Below are 16,729 nucleotides of genomic sequence, written 5' to 3' on the forward strand. Positions count from 1 at the left end.
TCAGTCCTCAAGGTCCCTTCATGTCGGAGCAGATGTCAGACTGTGCTCCCTTTTCAGACTCAATTCGTCGGTCCTTTCATCATTCCATGGACACTGGGTCTGTTGCCACTGCAGGGCCCACGGCCTCCACCGTGGGTGGTTGGGGGCGCGGTGGGGAGAATGAAGGAAGAGGCGGGGAAGAAGAGAAGGAGGAGCGGAGGGCGTGCCCTACCCCACCAGCGCCCGGCCTGGCCCCACCTCCAGGACCCGGCTCCGCCTCCAGGACCTGGCACCACCCCTGCCCCGCGGCCTGCCGGGAGACGTAGTTCAGAGCCTCTTAGGAAGCCGGACTCGGAGTCCCAGCGAGCCCCGCGGCGCTCCTGCTGGCCGCGACACCGTCCCGCCCCGTGGCCTGCCGGGACTTGTAGTCCAACTCCGGCGGACGCCCGGGCCCGGAGGGAGCGGCGGGACTCGGTGTCCCAGAGAGCCCCGCGCTGGGCTACAATGCCGCGCTCCGCCCTCGCCGCCGCCGCCGCCGCCGCCGCCGCCGGCCTTTCTTCGGCCGTCGCCGCCACTGCCGCTGCTTTGCGGGCTGGAGGGCCCGGCGTCCGGGGCGAGCGAAGGCAGCGGGTGGGAGCCTGCGCGGGCACTGCGGAACGGGCCGGGGGAGGCCGGGATGGAGCCCCCCGGAGGTGGGCGCGCTGCCGGGCGAGCCCGCGCCTGGGGCAGTTGGGGAGGGGGCCGAACGGTGCGGGGAGTGGGGCTGGGGAGGAGGGCACCGGGGGCGGGGTCCGGTGCGGAGAAGCGGGCCTGAAGGCTACGCTGGGCCGGGAGCTGAGGTGGGAAGGGCCTCAGGGATGCCCAGGGTTGACAATGCCCGGGTCTCTGTTCCCCCCCTCCACCCGCCCCCTCCAGCTTGTTCCCAGATGGTCGGAGGAGGGGGCGGCCGCCTGGCCTGGGGAGCCGTGTGTCCTGAGTGGGATACTGAGCTGGCCTGCTCTCTCTCCAGTTGACTGAAGCGAGCGAGCCGGGTTCCAGAGCCTCAGGCGGAATCCAGGGGCCTCCTGGGGCTGCCGCGGATGGTCTGAGGGCCGCGCAGACATGGCTCACCTCAGGGGATTTGCCAACCAGGTGAGGGTTGGTTTCTGGGTTGTGAGCGCGCGTTCGCTGGGTCCCCTGGGACAAGAGCACTGACTGCAGAGTCCGAGGTCCCGAAGGGACATCTATTGCACCAATAAGTATCTCTCGTACATCTGGGTTTCAGAGGAGCCCTCCCCTCCAGGGTGTGTGGGATGAAAAGAGGAGCCTTCAAGGGGAACCTTGTGATGCACGTGTGTGGGCAGAGTGGGGAGCAGTCCTCCGGTGCTGCTCTGGGTGGGAACAGGGCTGACTCGGGTGGAGGCAGAAGCCCACAGGCCTCTCACAGGGAACCACTTGAGGTCAGTGGCAGGTGTGCAGAGACCTGTCTCAGGAACAGGGCGGGGCAGGGCGGGAACCTGGATCTGCAGGGACAGCGAAGGTCAGAGTCCACACTGGAGGCTGGGCCTGGGCTGGGGTCATTCTGTCCATGTTGGGCTGGAGGAGGGGCTCTGGGGGATCCCTCCCTGATGGGCAATGAGAGAGGCTGCGAATGTGATTAAGCAGCTGTTGTGTACCAGTTGGCATGTAGAGAAAGCAGAGGACACCTGTGTGAGCATTTTCATTGAGGGGAGGTGGAGAAGGCTGGTCTGCAGAACCTGATTTGCCCAGGCTAGGAGTGCTGACCTGGGCGATGCCTTCTATCTGCTGTCTTTCTTCTTTGGTTGATTGGTTCTTGTATTTTGTGGCACCGGCTGACTTTGAGGGACCCTCTGTAGTGTGCCCTGAGTTTGCCTCGAATGAGGACCTGCTGCTGGTGCCAGGAAGGGGGGTGCGCATGGGGACTCGTGGTCTGTGCCTCCTCCCTTTTTGTTATTTCAACACAAGTGTGATGTGATGCTGATGTGAAGTGGAGTAAACCACCTGGTGGCAGGTGTTCCTCTTGATGCGCTGGCTTGGGCTAATGCAGGCCAACCGCTGCAGTGTTGGGAGGACCTCTGAGAAAGAGAGTGGTCCTCCTGCTTGCACCGTGTGGGAACCAATGGGAACAGCATGCAGGAGGCGTGTGTCCATGTGCGGCCAGGAAGAGCAGGAGCCAGGGTTCAGCTCCAGACACAGGCTCCTTGGAGAAACCTGGAAGGCCACATGCAGCTGTTGGGCAGGGTATCTGGGTCCAGCAGTGGTCACAGATGGGAACCAGGGCTTGCTGACTGATGCTAACAGATTTTTCATTCATATCTGACCTTGTGTATTTGGTAAATTACATGACTAATGCTGGGAGAAAAGTCTGCCTCCAGCTTATTTTTAAGAGCTATAGGAATAGCTCCTGTGGGTTCCAAAATGAGAAAGTGGAGCTGTGAGCTGCCGCTGTACCCATGAGCTGATGGTACTTGGTGCTCGGCCTGGGGTGTCCAGTCAGATCTGGGAGGGAGGGCGGGTGCAGAGGAGCTGAGGAAGGGACCCCAAAGGAAGGGAGCCCCCTTTGTCCTTTCAGGGGCAGAGAGACTCAGCCTTTGTCAGTGGCAGGAAGCCTGACAAGACAGTGTTTTCTCTTGAGGTGGTTGTCACTGGCCCTGTGGGGAGGTCCCCCACAGCCTGTGCTCCTACCCTGCCATTTCTCTTCACCTAGCTAATGCCACTTGCCTGCAGGGCCTGAATGGCTGCGGGTGGTAACTGGGGACAGCGTGGCTGCTCTTATTTTGTGGGGTGACACTAATGGCAGGCACACTGCCACGTGGTGTACCCAGATCGGACAGCACCAGGGCTGACTCGGAGAACAAGGGTCTTGACCGCCAGTTGAGTGACCTGAGTGATTGTCCAGACCATGTACATCGCCTAGAAGGGCAGCCTGGGCCCCAGATTGGGGAGCTGCTTGCCTTCCCCCCACCATGGGGTGGGAATGCTTGTCCCTGTGATTGCTTGTAGGGTCAGTATCATAGTCTGGACTATTCCTGTCACACCCTATCAGCTCAGTTGACTGACCTGCAGAGGTGGGGACCCAAAGAGTGTGAGAGTTGAGGGTTGGGGGTCCCCCTTCCATATTGAGCTGGAACCCTGGCTTAGGTGTGCTCTGAATTCTGCTCGAGGCTGCCTGGGGTTTCCTTTGGGTGGCTGCGTGGACCAGATTCAGCTCTGGCTGGGTGTGCAGAGCGACACTGTTCTCAGTGGAGTGGAGGGTGTGTTATCAGCAGAGGCCTGAGAGTGGTTTGGGGGCCACCCCACCCCACCAAAGCACCTACACCTGTGGGTCCTGGGCACCTGGGCTGAGAGCTAGAAGGGCAGTGGTGACGAGGGTGCTGCCAGGCCTCAGTCCCACCTCTGGGTCTTAGGCCACCTTAGAAGGAGAGGACTGTCCTTGCAGTGACAGAGGTCGCAAGGTCAGGGCACCAACCGGACTGCAATCACTGAGCAGCTGGGTGTCTTACAGGGCTGCCCCAACATGAGCTGGAGCTGGGGGCAAGCCTTCAGGGCACCATTAAGCACTGTGGGGAGGCACTGTGGGTCAGTGGGGGAGGAGTGGGCAGAGAGGGCCCTTTCTGGACTACATTCCACACGTGGCCAAGGCTGAGCAGGGTGCATCGAGGTTCCCCACCCAGGCCGAGCCAGTTTTTTCTCCAGCGGGAAGGTGTGTCATGCTGATTGTCAAGTGGTCAGCGGTGTGGGCAATGCATTGATGAGAGGCTGTTCTCTCCAGCTGGGGTTGGTTCTAATCTTGTGATCCATGACCCCATCTCCCACCCTGAAGATGGCTGAGCAGCTGTGATTTGAAGCCACACACCTGTTAGAACATGTGAAGCAGGAGGAAGAGGCTGGGGCAGCCTGTGAGGGACCTGTGCTGCCCTCTGCTGTCACTGTCCTGCCCTTGACCTTGACTTTGGGATTTCTGGCAGCGGTTGGCTGCACGCATCTGCGGCTGTCTCTTCCTCCACATGCACTGGACTGCCATTTCCCGTGAGGGAGTGAGAAGGGCCTCATTCCTTAACTGGCTGAGTCAAGGTGCCAGTGGACACCCATAGGCCTGCTTGAGGCACCTGCCTGTGGCTGCATCCCCGGGCTTTGTGTGGCCTGCCTTATTGGGGAGGGTTCTGAATTGAGACCCTGTTCTGGCCCCAGCCTCTGCAGTGCCTGCTTACCTATCACCTGCAGCTCTCTTCTGGCTTGCCTGGTACCCAGAATCATCCGAGGTCTGGGCCTTCGTCTGTCTCCTTCCTTCCTCCTGGTTAGGAACCCCAGGAAGGCAAGTAACTGGCAGTTTCTGATTGACATGTGGTCTCAGTCTGGAGCAGGTTGGGCCAGGCTGGAGCTCTGTCTGGGGGTGAGCCCAGGGTGAGCATGGGCTCCGAGAGGAGACTCCCTCCCTGGGCTGGTGCCAGCACCTAGTGCAGCAGTGTGGTTTTTGTCACTTTACATTGGCCCTGGTGTAGGTGCTTTGGTGGGGTGGGGTGGCCTCTTCAGAGGGAGGTGTGCCCTGCGGGATTTGAGGTCTACGGGGCTTGGAAACCTTTCTGCCTCTGTCCAGACAAGGCCGCAAAAGGACCTGTGGGTCCTGGGCACCTGGCTCCCTCGTCACTGGGCCTGCAGGGCCGACCCTGGCTTTCTGAGAACATGGTCTGTGGTGGTGGGTGGAGTGTAATATTCTCAGGAGCCCAGGAAGCTACATGGGCAGGAGCTGGGGGATGCCCAGGGTGGCCCTGGCCAGCTCTCTGGTGTTGCTGTCCTCCACGCAGCCCCCACACTGAGCCCTCTGAGCCCCTCTGCCAACCCTGTCCTGGGCACCATCTGCACTAGCAGCTCTGTACCTTTCAGGCCTTGTTTGTGTTTAAATCCGAGGGCCATGTGGGGCAGTTTGCTGTGATACTTGAGTGTCCAGGGTCAAGCTCCGTGCTGGTGTGAGGGTGCAGCTTCCCGAGGACTGCGTGGGGGTGGTGAAGGGAAGCCCTTTCTAAGGGGGTGTGGCTGCCAGGTGAGTTCATGCACGCTGGGTGTTTCGTTTAAGAGAATTTTTTAGAGTAGTTTTAGGTTTACAGGAAAATGAGCAAGAGGTCTGGTTACTCCCCGGGTGTTAGGATATTATTAATATCTTGCATTTGTGTGTTAACGTTTGTTAAAATTGATGAGTCAACAAGGATACATTATTAACTGTGCCCATGGTTTTCATGTGGTGGTGTATCCTACGGGATGGTCTCCTGCCTAAAATCTTGATGCTCCACCTACTTTTAACCCATCTCTCTACCTCACTGGGTCCTCCCCACCGGTGGGGGTGGGCAGCGGGTGTGACCTTTGTGGCCCCTGCACCTGCTCCACACCTCCACCCCTTGGCTGGCGCCAGGCCTCTGTGCTCTCTGAGGATCTCCCTGTGGAGGGTGCATTTTGGTTTCCTGAAACAAAAGGGATGAAAGAGGAAACTCAGAAAGACCTTGGGGGAGCTCCTGTCTGCTGCTGGCACATGGGATCCCCGCGTCCCTGCAGGGCTGCCCTGCGCTGACGGGCTGCCCGCCCTGTGTTCCTGCAGCACTCGCGTGTGGACCCCGAGGAGCTCTTTACCAAGCTGGACCGCATTGGCAAGGGCTCCTTCGGGGAGGTGTTCAAGGGCATCGACAACCGCACCAAGGAGGTGGTGGCCATCAAGATCATCGACCTGGAGGAGGCCGAGGACGAGATCGAGGACATCCAGCAGGAGATCACCGTGCTCAGCCAGTGTGACAGTCCCTACATCACCCGATACTTCGGCTCCTACCTGAAGGTGTCTGGGGGCGGGGCCCGTGCTCAGGTGGATGCCCAGGGTTCCCTGGGGCAGGGGCTAAACCCCACAGTCTCTGCACCTGCCCCCATATTGGAACAATGGGGAGGAGAGGCCTGGCCTGACAGCGAGCATGGACACAGCTTCACAGTTGAACAGGCGCCCAAAACAACAACCCAGAGGGCCAGGCAGGTGTTTGGGAGGCTCCTGTCTCATCCTGAGGGGGAGTCCTGGGAGAGGCAGGGCTTAAGAGTCTGAATGGGCTGTATGACTCCCTGGCTGGGGTAGCCCCTATGGGATGGCATTTATGAGGCCCTGTAGCAGAGCCCAATGCCAGCTCGGGGGCCTGCCCAGAGCACACAGTGTGTGGATACATCAAGGTCAAGTGCTAGCTGGGCAGCCGTCTTCCCAGCCTAGTTTTTGATGGGCTGTTGCAGAGTAGACTTGGCTACTTGTCTGAGCACATGTTCCATCTGCAAAGCTGCTGTCATAGGAGTGTGATGGGAGGGAGCCGGGTAAGCCTGCTGGATCCCTTTCTTGGAGGGTTCCCTACAGGCCGGAGCCCTGCCTGGGAGTGTGTCATGGGGCCTGGGGAACCCCCTGCTGACTACCATGCACTGACAGGCATTTCTCTGGTCCCAGAGCACAAAGCTGTGGATTATCATGGAGTACCTGGGCGGCGGCTCCGCGCTGGACCTGGTGAGGTGTAGGCCGAAACAGTGGGCAGCTTGCCAGGGGCAGGACCAGACCAAAGGGTGCTATGGGGTTGTCCCACCTGTGTCCCTAGACTCCTTTCCTACGCTATCTTGGTGTATTAAGTGTCAGTCAGGAGCCGACTAAGCCCAAATTAAGTGCTATTTTTAATCCCTACTGGTTGGTGCTGAGGGTCCTGGGCATCTTCTGCCTGGGGAGGGGGCAGGAGGGTTAGTGTCCCCAGTCATACAGGCTTAGAATGTGGCTGGGACCCCATTTTCATCTGTTACCTTTACAGTGAAGGTGAAGGTATTGTATGTTCTCTAAAAACAGCCTCTTGACCCACACCTGAAACTTTATTCCCAAAGTGGTTAATGGAGTAGGGAGCCCTACTATGCACAGGGTCACCCTCCCCTGGTGGTGAGGCGGTTGAGCCGGGGCCTTGGTGACTGTCTGGGGTGGTGTGGAAGGAAGGGCAGACTGGCCTTGGTGGAGGGAGTCTGAGGTCCTGCTGTCCGGTCTGTGCACAGTTGAAGCCGGGCCCCCTGGAGGAGACCTACATCGCCACGATCCTGCGGGAGATTCTGAAGGGCCTGGACTACCTGCACTCAGAGCGCAAGATCCACAGAGACATCAAAGGTCCCTCAGGGCATGGCTCCCACCTGAGCCCCTGAGCTCCGTGACCCTAGAAAGACCAGGGCATGAGGTGGCAGGTTGATATGGGCACATGGATGGTGGTGCTAGGCATCTGGGATGTGGAGACTCTTGTAGCCCTGTGCCCACTGCAACCTGAGCACAGCCATCAGCTCGGTTGCCAGGAAACACAGCCAGTAACTGGTAGAACTTAGCACCATATTTCCGTATGGCAAAAACACCTATTGTGCGCCTAGTGTAAGAAGGGACCCTATTTAAGCCAAAAGTGTACATTCGTTGTGTCAGGTGTAGGCTGGCCCTGCTGAGTGTCCCTAGGAGGGATGTGGCTGAGAGGCCGACTGGAGACACTGGTGGAGTGAGGGAATCTGCATGTTTGGTGGTGGAGTGAGGGGGAAGCTCTGCCTGTTGGGTGGTTTGGGAGGAAAGGGCAATTGCTGTGTTTTTGGGATCTGTCATAAAAGGCAAACTAAAGCGGGGTCCTGGAGCTTGGGCTGGGGGGCTGCACAGGGTGGGCCCCTGGCTTGCTGGCACTGCTCTGTGGCCTTGGGTCTGAGGGTGGACAGATCTGGCTCCATCTCTAGCCTGCTGGATGGAGGAGAGACAAGATGAGGTCCCAGGGACAGCTCTGCTGGTGTCCCAGGAGGCCAGGTGGCTGCCAGCAGGCACGTCTTTTGCAGCTGCACATAGGGTGGGGGTCCGTGTGGCTCAAAGGGTGACGCCCTGCCGTCCTGTGTTGAGCAGCTGCCAACGTGCTGCTCTCAGAGCAAGGTGATGTGAAGCTGGCAGACTTCGGGGTGGCGGGGCAGCTCACGGACACGCAGATCAAGAGGAACACATTTGTGGGCACCCCCTTCTGGATGGCACCCGAAGTCATCAAACAGTCAGCCTATGACTTCAAGGTGGGCACGGCAGGCATGAGGGTGGCTGCAGCGGGGCTCAGGGTGCCTCTGGTGGCAACTGTTCTTTGTGGCTCTGTCCAGGCCGACATTTGGTCGCTGGGGATCACAGCCATCGAGCTGGCCAAGGGTGAGCCTCCGAACTCTGACCTCCACCCCATGCGTGTCCTGTTCCTGATCCCCAAGAACAGCCCGCCCACGCTGGAGGGCCACCACAGCAAGCCTTTCAAGGAGTTTGTGGAGGCCTGCCTTAACAAGGATCCCCGCTTCGTAAGCCTTCAGGCCCCTGACTACATGGGGTGGGCTAGGACAGTTCCAGTTCTCTGGGAAGGTCTGTGGTGGGAAATGGGAGGTGACAGGGCCCTAGGCCCCTCCTAGTTCAGGGTCTGGGGAAGATCTTGGAGGGTTTTGGCCAGGGGCAGATAGTGGAGCCCAGCCCCAGCTTCCTGGTTGCCCTCCCCCGGAACCCCTCACTGGGTCCCGTCAGAGAGCTTGATGGCCAGGCCCATTCCCAGCCTGGCTGGCTGGAGTCCAAGCTCCAGGAGTTTGAAGGACGAGCCCAGCCATCCCTCACCCAGTGAGACCTGCCCATTCCCCTGCAGCGGCCCACCGCCAAAGAGCTCCTGAAGCACAAGTTCATCACACGATATACCAGGAAGACCTCCTTCCTGACCGAGCTCATTGACCGCTACAAGCGCTGGAAGTCCGAGGGGCACGGCGAGGAGTCCAGCTCTGAGGACTCGGACATGTAGGTCTGCTTGTCGTGCAGGGCTTCTGCTCTGGGCTGTGACATGCGAGGGGTCCCTACTCCAGGGCAGGAACTTGGGTGCTGGTTTCTGAGGACCTTTGTGGTCACCTGGCTCCTGCAGCCTGAGCAAGGGCCCTACCCAGCATTTAGGGCTGTGAGGATGCCTCAGAAAGTAGTGGGGTGGGGGTGCTTGGGATCCCCCTGAATCCTGGCCCTCAGGGCACTCTTGACTCTTCATTCTCCTCTGCAGTGATGGAGATGCTGAGGACGGAGAACAGGGCCCCATCTGGACGTTCCCTCCAACCATCCGGCCGAGCCCGCACAGCAAGCTGCACAAGGGGACGGCCCTGCACGGCCCCCAGAAGGTGCGGGCCCCCAGGCCCTGGACCTGCATGTGCTGGGAGGGTACCTTGTGCTTCTCCCATTCTGCATCTCTCAGGGAGGCTAGAAATGGGCCAGGGTGGAGCACACCTGCCCTGGGCACCCACTTGCCTCTCTGCCCTATTCACCTCGCTGTGGCCTTGCTTTTGCAGTCTGTGGAGCCCGTCAAGAGGCAGCCGCGGTCCCAGTGCCTGTCCACGCTGGTCCGGCCTGTCTTTGGAGAGGTGAGGGCTAGGCTGGGGGTTCTGTGGGGCATGGGGCTGCAGTGCCCAATATACAGGGTTCCAGATCCCTTGGAGTTCACAGTGGTTTAACTGTTGGCCAGGCTTTGTAGCAGCAGGACTAGGAACAGCTGAGACTGACTGCCCTAACATGGTCCTCTCAAGTTCCCTCGCCTGCCCTTGTCCTGCCTGGGGCCCCAGAATGGCTTTGAACTGCAAACATACGGGGTGACCAGAAGCATCCTGAGGTCTAGTTCTTGCTTCATGGCAATTGACCCTGTATCTGTGTCACCTGCTGATGGGAGTATGATGCAGCCGAGAGCCCTCAGAGTGACCACTTTCTACCCCAGAGTGAAGGCAGCACCTGGAATCCAGGGAGGGGGACAGGATACAGCAGTCTTCCCGAGGAAGGTGGGGGCGTCTGGGCAGGGCAGGCACACTTCTAGCCCCCGAAGCCTGGAATTCGAGGGAAGGAGGTTGGATGGAGCTGGTTGTCATGGACCCTGCGGGAAATTATGAGCTCAGCTTAAATACTTGGATTAGAGGCTGGCCCCACGTGGGGCAGGGCCTGGGGAGTTGACAGGTGTTGGAGAGGAGGGCAGGACTACCATATCCCAAGCTGCTTGGAGCACATGTGTGTGTTTGTTTATGGGGGTGGGGGGGTGGGAATCTGTAGGCTGCTGCAGCCTCCACAGTGAGCCCAGTGGGGATGCAGAGCCCCACCCAGGCTGGCAGGGGCATCCCTTAGGGGTCCTGATCCTGTAAGCTGGGCCTGAGGTCTGGGCTGCCTGGTGGGGTGAACTGGGAGACATGCAGGCTCTTCCTCATATGTGTCAGGTGTCAGGGTGTGGCAGGGAGGGCCGTGCTGACCTGTCCCTAACTGCTCCTGCCAGGTCAGTGGTTCCCACAGCTTGGGGCAGCGTGGAGGCTGAGGGGGGTCAGAGCAGGCGGTCTGGCTGTGCAGTGCACTCTGGGAGTTAGTTTCTGGGCTGTTTTCTCAAGTCCGTTGGACCTGAGCCCTGAGCTGTCACTTACAATTGGGAGGAAGTCCTGTGGTTAGCTGGGCCTACCACAGCATGGGAAGCTGGCAGAGACACCCCTGTTGAGAACCAAGACCTGAGACTCTGAGGGGGCAACCCCTGGTTGGACCCAGCCATCCTGGCTTTATGGTGGAAGGACCATGAGTGGGACCCCCAAATGCAAGTCATAGGAGAGGGCCCAAGAAGCCTTCAGCGTGAGCCTCTGACCAGGCGCATGGTGGTCTGTCCACAGCTCAAAGAGAAGCACAGGCAGAGCGGCGGGGGTGTGGGGGCTCTGGAGGAGCTGGAGAACGCCTTCAGCCTGGCCGAGGAGTCCTGCCCTGGCATCTCTGACAAGCTGATGGCTCACCTGGTGGAGCGGGTGCAGAGGTGAGGGGGAGCTGGGGTGGGACCCCAGGACGGGCTATAGGGGTCACTCTGGAAGAGGCTCTCTGCCTCTCTTCCTTTCTGTTTTGTAGCTTCAGGGCTGGAGAGAGGAGGGTGCCCTTTTCCTGCCAATAGTAGGCTACAATGGGAAGTGCCCCCATCCCCTCCCAGCCTGCTCTGTGTTGCTGACCTCAGCCCACGCCATCTGGTGGCTTCCTGTGGGCCTGCACTGGAGCCTGGGGTAGTGACAGGGCCTCTCTCCTCTAGGTTTTCACACAACAGAAACCACCTGCCGTCCACCCGCTAAAGCTGCTGTTTGTCGGAGGGGAGAGAAGGGTCTTGTTTTGAGCTCTGTACAGACTGCTGACTTGGAGCCTCTTGTGGGACAAGGCCCCGCCACCCTGTGCTGAGGGCTGTCCGCTTCCATTTCCTCCCGGCCTGGCTGAGGTTACCTGGCAGCAAAGACTCATGGAGAACTGTGCAGCCCTGGAGGCGGCAGGTGCAGCCTCCTCAGCTCCCCTTGGCATAGCCATCCCCTCCTTGGGCTCACAGGATGGTAGCCACTGGAACTGAGGTGGGGAAGCTGTTGGGCAGATCAGCCTTCTCCCCCACTCACCCAGGCCCCCCGCCCCCACCCAGGGCCCACGTAGGCCCACAGTGGTTGTAGATTTGCCTTGTGGTGTTGGATCGGGTACTGTGTCTTCTTAAAGTATGAGTGTCAGCCAGGATGTTTCTTTTGTTTAAGAAAACCGAACTTCCTTGTTTCCCCTTATACTGAGGTTAAGGTGTTAGTTTTCATAGGACATTGAGAGGCTTCTGCCACTTTCAATAAAGACCTTAAATGAAGACGGACTGATGGTGGGTGGGGATCCAGGCCAGGCAGGGTCTCGACAGCCCCGTCTCCCCCTTGGAGTGACCCGAGACTGAGCAGGCAGGCGCAGAAAGATGCCCTTTATTTTCAGTCACACACACAAGCAGGTGTACGTCTACTTCCACTTGTTAAGAAATACTGGGTACTAATAAATTAGAGGCCCTCGCCCTACCAGGGCCGTACGGAACTTTGGTTTCCCCTTCTCCGGAGGTATGTGAGGTGGGCACCAGAGTGGCTTATGCTGGACTTTTGTGCAGCTGTGACCTGAGGCCTGTGCCTCACCCCTGGTTGACCCAGACTGAAGGACAGGGCAGCCAGGCCTGTGTACAGCAGTGGGTGATTCGGGGCCACCCTAGTTCCTGCTCAAAGCCATTTCTCAGCAGGGCCCTGTTCTAGAAGAGGAGAGGGCAGGTGAGCACCAGCTTGGTTGCCACCCTGGAGCTGGGCCTGCATTTCCACTTTGGTGTTCTTGCCAGGGCCCCACAGGGCCAAGGGACTGCACTGGGTCTTCGAGGGGACAGTGTCCTTCCCAGATGTCACGGTGAGGCCCACCCATACAGCTGGTCCATTGTTGGGAAGACTCAGGATGAGCAGTCGTGGGGCCTGCGCTGACTGTGCTTTGCTTCCTGGGCTCTGTCCTCAACTAGGCAGAATGGCTTCATGCCTCCTCAGGGCCCCCCGCCTTTCCGGGCGAGCTGCTGGCTCTCTCAATCACCTCCATCCACCTGCAGAAGGGGTTGTCCCATCAGAAAGCCCAGGATGCCCACTTGGAAAGCAGGGCGCTTTCTGGCCATGTGACAGTGGGCTTGTGCTCAAATACGTTCCCAAGATGTGGAGTGAATGGGACGAGACAAGGGCCAGTGAAAACCCAGGAAGCCACGTGCAGCCCTTCCTTCCCAGCACCAGGGACTTGCCTCCAGCCCCCGGTGGGAGCAGGAGAACCCGGCAGTCCACCGCAGTTACCTCCCAAACGTGTACTTGCTCTCGGCCCGGAAGAAGTAAACGTGAGATTTGAACTGCAGCTTGAAGACGTGCTCCTTGTGGATGCCATCAGCCTCCCTGGGGACGCTCACACTGTAGCCCAGCAGGGGGAGGCTGGCCAGGGGATAGTCATCCTAGAAGGCGGCATGGTTCCATGGGCATTCCCCAGCCACCTCTCCTCTTCACCCCCCTCCCCTCCTCTGAAGTGAGAGAGAAGGGCATGGTGGGCCCTCCTCTAGCACCTGGGCAGGCTACCCCGGGCCCTGGTAAGCACCCTTACCTGATGTGTTTTGTAGAAGAACAAGCAGAAATTGGTGAAGACCACCCAGAGCTTCTGCCAGCCATTACTGTTTTTGAACTTTCTTAGCAGATACCCTGAAAGCTGGTTCTAAAAGGAAAAAGCAAAAGTGCTTTAGTTAAGGTACCAAGACCACAGCCCATCAGAGCAATCACCCTCCTGGCTCCATCCTCTTGGGATCTCCTGGGAGCAGGTGTGCTCCCCAAGAATACAGCCAGTTCCCCCCCCCCCCCCCACCTACAATCCTCACAAATGCCCTGGCACCAAGGGAGGATGCTGTAACCCTAGCCCAAGCTGTGTCCCCTGGGCAGCCTTAGGACTGAGCCGCTCTTGTGCTGAGATAAGTTGGGAGCCCTGGCCTAGGGCAGACCCCTCTCTGCAGTGCCCCCTCCTTTTGCATCTCCCACCCTCCTGCTGGTACCACACTTCTTTCCTATAACCTCACCATGAGGGACACAGGTTCTGAACACATCTGTGGCCTTCACCACCCAAGCAGGCACCCACAGGATAGCACAGATGGCTGAGCTGCTCAAGCTCAGGGGACACTTCTGTTCACAAGCGCCCCCTGAGAGGTGTGTGTGGGGGGGTGCTCCTGATGGTGGAAGTGGAAGCATCGACTCCTAGTGACAGGCCCTTTCGAGAGCACTGGAGACACCAGTTTCCCTGTTCTTCCCAGCACACGTGGCTCTGAGGTTTTTCCTCATTGGGTTGCTCAAGTCCTGAGGATGACTCTGAGGGTGACTGTCACTCCACAGCTCTGGCAAAAACCCTGGGCTGCTGTGCCTGAGGGGACTTTTCCAAGCCAATTTCCTGCCCAAAGAGAGCAGGAGGCAGCTCGCCATGGCCTGGCCCAGTCCTGCCTCCTGGGATCCCCAGGGTCCCTTACCCCCAGCAAGCACAAGCTGAGAGGGTGCTTGTGCCCGTTATACCTCATACCTCAACGGCTGCGCTGTGGTCGGCTCTGGAGACACTGGTGTTCCGGTACCAGCACACGTGCACCGTGGTGTTGGCCCGGTGCTGGCCCTGCCCCTCCGAGGAGCTGTGGGTACCATGTGCATCATCTTCTGACTCCTGCTCCAGAGAGACTTCATCGGAGGGTCCTGGGGGAGAAATCGGGCATCTGCTCAGAGGGGATAGGACCACCCTGGCGAATGGAGCCCTGAGAGCAAGGGAGCTATCCCTTTGTGCCCAGGCCAAGAGCAAAGCCCACCCTTCTACCTGGAACTTGAGCACGTGGACTTAGTGGGCAGAACATGAACGAGGAAACAATTTATAGGAAAGCTTCCTCCGTGCAGGGGTTCTCAGAACTCACTGCGGGGAGGAATGCACACTGCGCTGCCTGGCAGAGCCAGGGTCGTGTTGCCACTGCTCTTTGCCGCTTCAATGGCATTGTTCAGGTCATGCATCCACTTCTCCTTTTCCAGCTGAGTGCTGTGGGGAGAGGGAGGGACGGGAGGGAGGGCTGAGGCTCAGAGCCGGCCCTCAGGGCCTGCACAATCTCTCAGAGGGGACAGGAGGTCGGGATGCCTGTCTCAAGGGTTCAAAGGATGGTCGGGAATGCTGCTGGTGGCCCAGCCTGCATCCCTCTGGGCTGCCAGGGGCAGGAGGAGGGAGGGCAACACCTTTGTGTGGACTGGAGTTCTCTACAGGGTAGTTTGTTCCTAAAACAAGGTTTTTAAAGTCTCAGGTACAAGATCGGTTGCTTCCTGGATCATCATTTCCTGGTGGGAGAAGGATAAAGGGTTGGGAGTCACTTGGCTCCTCCAGGGGAGGGACGGCACAGCATGGTGCTGACAGAGGTCGGGCTGCCCCTCCTTGGTTGATCTGATGTGGAATAGGGGAAAGTGGCCATTTGCCCCTGAGCTGTGGCCCATCAGCCTCGCTGCACAGCTAGGGGCCAGGATGCAGGCGAGGAGGGGCCCCAGCCTGGCCGCCCTGTCTTTCTCCCATGAACCCGCTGGCTCTGCGCCTTAACTTGAGTGTGCCAAAGAGCTTGTGCCCCTGGAGACCCATCGTCTTCGCAGACCTGTTCTTGTCAAGGGCTATGAACCTGAGGCGCAGGAAGCAGCTTGGCAGTGCCATGGCCAGTCTGTGGGGACGTTCTCTGGCTCCCCACACTGGAGAAGCAGTGCTCAAGGGGCACACATCACTCCTAACGGTGGGAATGACACTGTCATCACTCAGAGGGAACTCTAGCTCATGGCAGGGAAGCCCCTACTCCGGGGCTCCCCGGGCCCACTGGGATACAGATGTGAAAGGCTCTTACCTGGCTGCCACCACGATTGTTTTTTGAGCTGCATAAATAGTAAAACTGTGTGGAACAGACCACTCACTCTTGCTTTCTTCTACCTGTGGGTGGGAGAAGAGGTAGAAGTCTGGGCCAGGAGCAGGGCTGGCTGACACAAGCTTGAAGCATAACACAGGTGATGTGAAAATTCTGTGCTGTCCAAGTCTACGCTGACTCTACAAGGGGCTATGGGAGGCATAAGGGGTCCCCACACCATGGCACCTGCCACCCAGGTGGGTAAGCTGTGGGCCACAGGGCACCCAACTACTCACCGGTGGGTCCAGTACTATTAGCTGAAAATCAAGCACAGGAGAAAGTGTTGAGCATTATCATTATTAAATAGGGAGTTGGACAATTCATTTTATAAACTTGGTACCAAAACCTAACAAAGTTAGATTCAAAAAACCTATACAGAGTAATCTTAGTTATAAATGACTAAATGAAATAACTTAAAAATAAAATATTCCTAGTCAAGCCTAAAAGCAGACAGAAACTATCCTGTGACCAAGTAAGGTTGTTCTAGGAATGCAAGAATGGTTTGACATTAGGAGGTGATAATAGCAATAACTTTGTCACAACATCAAAGGAAAAATACTGATCATTTCTCTAAATGCTCAAGAGAACTTTGCTGAAGTCCATCATGTTATTTCTGATATTTATTAGAATCAGAAAGAAACTTAACATGATAAAGGTTCTCTTTCTCAAGCCAAGAGTCATCATCCTTCCCTAGGTTCAGCCAAGTTACACATCACCCCATAGAACAGACAGCTTCCCTGTGCAGGGCCTACAGGATGCCAACCACGGAGCCTTACATTGGACATAAAAAATCTAAAATTAACATGAGCAATGACCAGTAGCAGAAGGTTGTCAAGATGTTAGTTTTCCCCCAAGTTAATATGTAATTTTAAAGTTAATTGCCATATATCACTTCCATCAACAACAGACTGCATATATGACAGTGGTCCTATGAGATTATAATAGAACTGAAAAATTCTTATCACTTAGTGATTATAATGTCCTAGCACTGTGGTCGGCAAACTGCGGCTCGCGAGCCACATGCGGCTCTTTGGCCCCTTGAGTGTGTGGCTCTTCCACAAAATACCACGGCCTGGGCGAGTCTATTTTGAAGAAGTGGCGTTAGAAGAAGTTTAAGTTTAAAAAATTTGGCTCTCAAAAGAAATTTCAATCGTTGTACTGTTGATATTTGGCTCTGTTGACTAATGAGTTTGCCGACCACTGTCCTAGCACAACACATTACTCATGAGTTTGTGGTGATACTGGTGTAAATAAACCTGCCACCAGTCATATAAAAGTATAGTAATACAGTTATGTATAGTATGTAATAATAAACTACTATGTCACTGGTTTATGTATTTAATATACCATAATTTTCATCATTGTTTTAGAGTGTACTCTTTCTATGATTAAAAAGCAGTTTATTATAAAACAGCTGTGTTACATCGGCAGCACCCTCATATATCTTGTGTTTACCGTGT

General features: G+C 57.4%; 2 protein-coding genes across 4 annotated transcripts in view; one reads left to right on the plus strand and one right to left on the minus strand.

Annotated features, from left to right (window-relative positions):
• Positions 1-495: 495 nt before the first annotated feature.
• On the plus strand, positions 496-11,642 carry STK25 (serine/threonine kinase 25). 3 transcript variants are annotated; one of them, XM_028140844.2, is made up of 12 exons: positions 496-671; positions 989-1,110; positions 5,570-5,800; positions 6,440-6,496; positions 7,021-7,129; positions 7,886-8,043; positions 8,125-8,310; positions 8,643-8,788; positions 9,039-9,153; positions 9,322-9,393; positions 10,663-10,799; positions 11,064-11,642. In XM_028140844.2, the coding sequence occupies exons 2-12, from the start codon at positions 1,081-1,083 to the stop codon at positions 11,101-11,103; spliced, it is 1,281 nt and encodes a 426-aa protein (XP_027996645.1). In that variant the 5' UTR covers positions 496-671; positions 989-1,080; the 3' UTR covers positions 11,104-11,642. The 3 variants fall into 3 exon arrangements, with proteins under 3 accessions (XP_027996645.1, XP_008136703.1, XP_054579417.1); XM_008138481.3 differs by having other exon boundaries at positions 496-609; XM_054723442.1 differs by lacking the exons at positions 496-671; positions 989-1,110 and adding an exon at positions 4,941-5,020.
• Positions 11,643-11,665: 23 nt separating this feature from the next.
• The window catches only part of FARP2 (FERM, ARH/RhoGEF and pleckstrin domain protein 2), a 99,478-nt gene continuing 94,414 nt past the window's right edge, over positions 11,666-16,729 (minus strand). Inside the window, exons 23-29 of the mRNA XM_028140842.2 lie at positions 15,506-15,526; positions 15,213-15,295; positions 14,259-14,377; positions 13,883-14,046; positions 12,929-13,036; positions 12,631-12,782; positions 11,666-12,392 (exon numbers count right to left, since the gene is read on the minus strand). Of these exons, the coding sequence (XP_027996643.2) occupies positions 12,326-12,392; positions 12,631-12,782; positions 12,929-13,036; positions 13,883-14,046; positions 14,259-14,377; positions 15,213-15,295; positions 15,506-15,526 (714 nt within the window). The 3' untranslated portion in view covers positions 11,666-12,325. The remainder of the gene's footprint in view (positions 12,393-12,630; positions 12,783-12,928; positions 13,037-13,882; positions 14,047-14,258; positions 14,378-15,212; positions 15,296-15,505; positions 15,527-16,729) is intronic.

The sequence above is a fragment of the Eptesicus fuscus genome, chromosome 11, assembly GCF_027574615.1.
Source record: "Eptesicus fuscus isolate TK198812 chromosome 11, DD_ASM_mEF_20220401, whole genome shotgun sequence".
Classification (NCBI taxonomy): domain Eukaryota; kingdom Metazoa; phylum Chordata; class Mammalia; order Chiroptera; family Vespertilionidae; genus Eptesicus; species Eptesicus fuscus.

Bases quoted from the DNA above. Each gene is read 5' to 3' on its own strand.
- STK25 (XM_028140844.2), top strand. From the start codon at position 1,081: ATGGCTCACCTCAGGGGATTTGCCAACCAG. The intron at 1,111-5,569 runs GTGAGGGTTGGT...GTGTTCCTGCAG, and splicing joins TCAGGGGATTTGCCAACCAG to CACTCGCGTGTGGACCCCGA. The intron at 7,130-7,885 runs GTCCCTCAGGGC...TGTGTTGAGCAG, and splicing joins GATCCACAGAGACATCAAAG to CTGCCAACGTGCTGCTCTCA.